At 43.3% G+C, this 6,621-nt stretch overlaps 1 protein-coding gene across 1 annotated transcript; it reads left to right on the plus strand.

The window, feature by feature from the left end:
- The first annotated feature begins 3,489 nt into the window (after positions 1 to 3,489).
- Positions 3,490 to 4,541, plus strand: LOC105004126 (olfactory receptor 1G1). Its single transcript, XM_010861661.1, is given in 2 exon segments — positions 3,490 to 3,565; positions 3,568 to 4,541. Coding segments are annotated over 2 exon segments (1,050 nt in total).
- Positions 4,542 to 6,621: the final 2,080 nt, after the last annotated feature.

Consider the following 6,621-nt stretch of genomic DNA (forward strand, 5'->3'; position numbering starts at 1 on the left):
CTCCATGTTGCTCCTTTTTTCTCCCCCTTTCTCCTCTGTCTGTCCTACCCTATGGTCATTTGGGAACTTATCTCTCACAAACAGTCCTGAAACAACAATGATATGCTGCTTTAGTGGACAAAAGGGGCAGACACCTGGGTCCTTAATCTTACAAGCTGAAAGTCATCATGCTATAAGAACAAAGCACGGGAATCAATGGCAACTTCTCTCCACAAATAATTCAAGATGATCCTGTTAACCTCCAGCCTCTGCAGGAAACACACATGTACCCACCCACACATATGCACAAACACACAAACATACACACTCATGCTCACACACCACATTAAGGCATTAAAAGGACATGGCTCCAGTAAGACAAGTTTCTCTGCTATTCATGGAATCTCCATCAAAGAGTGGCTGCATATATACTGCATTGTCTCCATTTTATAGATTTTTATGGTTTGCTTTAGGGGAAATTAATTTATTAATTGATTTATTTTCAGTTAATTAATTTTAATTAATTAATTAATTTTTCAGTAAGTGGTATGGTCACTGAGTGGTTCAAACCTCAAAATATGCTAAAACATACACATGAAAGGGTTTCCCTGGTGGCTCAGATGGTAAAGACTCCACCTGCAATGCAGGAGACCCAGGTTCAATTCCTGAGTCAGGAAGATCCCTGGAGAATGGAATGGCAACCCACTGTAGTATTCTTGCCTGGAGAACCCCTTGGACAGAGGAGCCTGGAGGGCTATAATCCATGGGGTCGCAAAGAGTCGGACACGACTGAGTGACTAACACACACACATGTACAGTTCCTCCCTCCCCTGTGTCTTATTCATGCAATTCCCAGACCTCCAGCAAGTACTTACTCTTATTGGTGTCTTGTTTATTCTTCTAGAGACTTTTAACAAACATACTAGTCAACCATTTACTACTGCTTATTTATTATCTATGTACATACTATTTCTAGAAGTGGGATGAAACTGTTTATATTTGGAACCACAATGAGAATGAGTTTGAGGTGTGTCCTAATCACTCTAATCCCCCCACCACCACCACCCAATTCTCTCAGTTTTTAACCTTATATCTTTTACTCCACTCCTCCCTGGATGCTTCTCTTTTTTTATATACTTTTAAAAATTTTTATGATTTATTTTCGACTGCTCTGAGTCTTCGTTGCTGCACATGGGCTTTCTCTAGTTGCAGTGTGGGGACTTCTCATTACAGTGGCTTCTCTTGCTGGGGAGCATGGGCTCCAGGGTGTTCAGGCTCAGTAGCTGTGGCATGTGGGCTTAGCTGCTTCCCACATTAAGGTTGGAACCCATATCCCCTGTACCAGCAAGTGATTTCTAACCACCAGCCCACCAAGGAAGTCCTCCCCGGATGTTTCTTTCCTTATCGATGGGGAACCTGGACTCTTTAAATTTCATTTTCATTCTCAAACTTGAACCTGAGTCCAGAAGGCATTCAAGTTAAATTCACCAAGAGTGCCTTTGCTTTGTTTGACATCTTTATATCTCTGTAACCATAATGTTTCCTACATATTCCTATGGCCAGTACTTTATTTAGTCAAAGCTAAGGATGAAACCAGTAACAGAAAGGTTCAGGCTGCTCCCTATGACTGATATTACCTCTCTACAATCTCCCTTTCCATTCTTTCTACTCTTTGGTGTTTATTTATTCACATGATGGGTACTTACTAAGTACCTATGTTGTACTAGGCTCAGGACTAATGTTAGAGTCCAAAGAGGAACAAGATAGACATCTCTGCCTACTCTCAGTGGTGCTCACAGTAGAATGAAAGACAGAGAGAGGTAAATAGATGGTCACAATCCAGAGCAACACATGCTGTGATGGGGGAGGCGCCGGGCCAGGAGGGACTCAGTGAGCCTGAGTTTTTTGTGTGAGGGTAAGGAGGGAAGATTTCCTGGTGGCTGAATTGGTAAAGAATCTGCCTGTAATGCAGGAGATGCAAGCCTGATCCCTGGGTTGGGAAGAGCCCCTGGAGAAGGAAATGGCAACCCACTCCAGTATTCTTGCCTGGAAAATTCCATGGACAGAGGAGTCTGGTGGGTTACAGTCCATGGGGTCGCAAGAGTCAGACACAACTTTGCAACTAAACCACCCACCCAAGGAGGGAAAGCTTCCTAGTAGAACTAACATTTAAGCCGAGATCTGAAGTTTGGCATGTCTGATGAATGACAGCGAGAAGACTATTCCAGCCCAAGAAAATAAGATGGGCAAAAGTCCAAAGTGAGACTGCATCTGGGTCTTTTAAAAAATTCAAAGTATGATTGGTACATAAGACGTGGAGTGCAGGAGGGAGGTTCATGATAACTGGAAACATCTATAATAAATACCAGTGGAGTCAAGGGACTTCAGGCCATGTTAACAAGTTTAGAGTCTATCCTGAGAGTAAAGAGGAGCCCCTGAAGGATTTCTCAGCTGGAGCAATAAAATCAGCTATGATGTGTTGAAAGCTCATTCTTTCTGTTGTGAGAACAGATGGCTGGTGGGTTTGCCTGGAGGCAAGGAGAACAACTGCCAAAATCTAAATAACAAATGTTACTGTCCTCGATGATGGTAGTGGCAGCTGGGCCTGAGGGAAGTGCGTAAATAGAGATAAATAGGTAAATTTCAGCTATATTGAGAAAATAAAATTACCACGATTTGATGGTACCTGAATGCAGACAGGGAGGAAGGAAAATGGGTCAGTAATGATACCCAGGTTTCTGGCCAAATGAGCTGTGTGGATAGTGGTGATAATGATTTCAGTATTGTTGTTTAGTCGCTTTCAGTATTAGATGTGCTTTTTTACCAATTCCCAAACCCGTTCTCCAGCAGCTATTCTTTTTGAAGCACTGGGAAAATATGTTAAATACTTTTCTGACTCGTGAAATCCCAGGATGGATTATCATAATGTCCACACGAATACCACAAGAGTTAAGCAAACCAACATGTCCAGCCTACTCCCCCAGATATATGTACTGGATTGAAAAGTGAAAGTGTTAGTCATTCAGTCATGTCCATCTTTGCAAACCCATGGACTGTAGCCAGCCAGGCTCCTCTGTCCATGGAATTCTCCAGGCAAGAATACAGGATTGGATTGCCATGCCCTTCTCCAAGGGTCGATCTCAACCCACGGATCGAACCAGGGTCTCTGTCTGCATTGCGGGCAGATTCATTACTGTCTGAGCCACCAGGAAAGCCCATATTGGATTAACACTTATATAATAAAGTTTTTTCAAAAACCTCTTCTCCCATTGCAGACAAATCTTCAGTTTTCCATGGCACCAAGCACAAGCATTTGCAAATAGTCAGCTGAACTAGATGCAACTGGTATTTCTGCAGGTGGCATCACCAATTCAATGGACATGAACTTGGGCAAACTCCAGGAGACAGTGAGGGATAGGGAGGCCTGGCAGGCTATGGTCCATGGGGTAGCACAGAGTCAGACACAACTTGGTGATTGAACAACAAGCAGTTAAATATTGGAGATTTTATATGATTCAACCCCACCCTAGAATATCAACGCTGGAATATCTCATAATTTTCAGAGCTCACAATCCAGGGCTTACCAATCTCAATTAACTCTACTTTCTGCTTACAGACAAATGGAATGGGAAAACTTGACCAGTGTCTCAGAATTTTTCCTTCTGGGACTCTCCCAACAGCCAGAGCAGCAGTGGCCCCTCTTTGGTCTGTTCCTGTCCATGTACCTGGTCACAGTGACGGGGAACCTCCTCATCATTCTGGCCATCACTGCCCATGCTCAACTTCACACTCCCATGTTCTTCTTCCTGGCCAACCTCTCCCTCACTGATACCTGCTTTGTTTCTACCACAGTCCCCAAGACGCTGGCAAATATATGGGCCCAGAATCAGGTCATCTCCTACACAGGGTGTCTATCATAACTGTATTTTTTCTTGATGTTTGGGATGCTGGAGGCATCCCTCTTGGCTGTCATGGCCTATGACCGCTACGTGGCCATATGCTACCCACTCCATTACATCATGGTCATGAGCCCTGGCCTCTGTGTCTTCCTAGTGTCTGCATCCTGGGTCATGAATGCCCTCCACTCCCTCCTACACACACTCTTGATGAGCAGCCTGTCCTTCTGTGCAGACCAAGAGATTGCACACTTCTTCTGCGACATCAACCCCCTTCTGAGTCTGTCCTGCACAGACCCCTTCATCAATGAACTGGTGATCTTCACTGTAGGGGGTCTTATGGGTCTGGTTTGCGTACTTTGCCTGGTTATCTCTTATGCATACATTTTCTCCACAATCCTGAAGATCCCCTCAGCTCAGGGGAAGTGGAAAGCCTTTTCCACCTGCAGCTCTCACCTCTCTGTGGTCTCTCTATACTTTGGGAGTTCCTTTTGTGTTTACTTCAGCCCCCTCTCCAACCACTCGGCACAGAAGGATGCAGTTGCATCAGTGATGTACACGGTAGTAACTCCAATGCTAAATCCCTTTATCTATAGTTTGAGGAACAGAGACATTAAGTCTTCCCTGAGAAAGCTAATGTGGGCTAGGAAAATTCAGTCCTTTTAGTGGGAATGACTTCACATCTAATATGAGGGTTCCTACCCAATTACATTCACCACAATTAAGCAGGGAAGAATGAGAAAGGGAGAAAAAGTGGGGAATCTCACTTCTAAGACCTGTGATCTGAAATTGAAATATTCATGCCTAAGCTACAGGAAACATTAGAACAAACCCATTATCAGGGCAATATCATCAGCTTAAGTTCTTACGATCATAATGTTCTAGAATTATAGCCATCCAGTTGTATGATATCATAAAGGATGTGCTTGAATCTTTTGAAACCACATGAGATAGTGCACGGCCAAAATAAGGGAATATTTGGTTGTACTATTGTATGTAGCCAAGAATAAACTCCAGGAAAAGATAACTTTTTCCTGCCATCACTGGGACCTTGGTGACTTGGACCCGTACCAATAGCATTTTAACTCTGAGACTCCCCATGTCTGTGACACCCCTAGGCTGAAAGAACAGACACTGGGACTGGGAAGGGTCTGATGGGATGGAATCTTTAGCTAGACCTACTATGATATTTTACCAGGCATCTGAATCCCCATCCCTCCTAACACCTTAAATTTCACTTGAAAACTTCATTTTTATCTTTGGGGGAAATTTTGCAAGTCAATTTCACCCTTGCATCACTTGGCATAATGCCTGGCACCATTAAGATGTGTTAAATCCCACTGGCATCGTTGCAATCATAACGTTAGGGATCAGGAAAGAATGATTTTATGACTATTTCAAATCTCTCACCTGAATGATTGAAACCCCTCCTAGATATTCTCCAGTCCCCAGTTTCTCCTCACTCCATCCATTCTGTACACCACAGTCAGATGAATCTTCATAGAATATGATTATATCATCACAACCCTATTAGAAAACTCAAATGGTTTTATGCTGCCTACAGAATAAAGTTCAAATGATTTACCCAAGCATTAGGTCTACCATCACCAGTTCATAACTTATATGACCCACAGACAGCCCACTCTGTTCTGTATTCAACTCAAGCCAATATCTGCATTATGCTGATTGTTATTGATGGTTACCAAAAAGCTAAGTCAGTAAACATTGGAGCAAATATACATGCAGTAGGTGCCCCAAGACCAGTTAGATTCTATAAGAAAATGAAAAATTACTACAGGGTGATATTTTTCATTCTCTTTAGGTACCTGGCTGTAAGCGTCCATAACATAGATTGTGATTTCTGTTGATAATATCTTTTCCAGTGGAAGTCAGTTGTTGATAGCTTGTGCGTGCATGCTAAGTCACTTCAGTCATGTCTGACTCCTTGTGACCCTATGGACTGTAGCCCATCTGGCTCCTCTGTCCATGGGACTCTCCAGGCAAGAATACTGGAGTGGGTAGCCATTCCCTTCTCCAGGGGATCTTCCTGACCCAAGGATCTAACCTGTGTCCCTTACATCTCCTGCACTGGCAGGCGGGTTCTTTACCACTAGCACTGCCTGGGAAGCCCCTGTTGATAGCTCACCTACTCCCTATTCACCTGAGAGTAAGTTCCCACACTATCTTCTGTCAATACAATATAGTATAGCAAAGTGGTAGACAGCACTAGCTCCAGAGTTAGACAAGCAAGTTCAAAGCTTAGTTTTGCCACTTGTAAGCTGTGTGACTCTAGGAAGTTCCTTAACCTTTCAGAGCAAGTATAACTTAGCTCATTGTGTTGTCAGGAAGTTTGAATGTGGTACTGTCTGTAAAGCATGGTTTGTAACGAATTAGATATGAATGCAACCATGTACTTCCTAGAATATAGTATATTTTCAATAAATGTTAGCTATTGTAGTAGTAGTTCTTGTTAAAATGAAAGGTGAGCAAGCATCAGATTATGTGAATTCACTCTCAAGCACTGCTGCTAAGGACTGCCTATGGCCTGCACTGTGAAACCAGAAGGCATCCTATCATTCTTGCGGAGAACATCGTGGGATTTAATGCAGGATTTCTCACTGGGATTCACATGCAGGGAAGATTTCTGTCTACCTTTGAAATCATGCTCGTCCTGGTAGTTCAGATGGTTAAGAATTTGCCTGCAATGCAGGACACCTAAGTTCAGTCCCTGAGTCAGGAAGAGCCC

This window comes from Bison bison, unplaced genomic scaffold (genome assembly GCF_000754665.1).
Source record: "Bison bison bison isolate TAMUID 2011002044 unplaced genomic scaffold, Bison_UMD1.0 scf7180017864472, whole genome shotgun sequence".
NCBI lineage: Eukaryota > Metazoa > Chordata > Mammalia > Artiodactyla > Bovidae > Bison > Bison bison.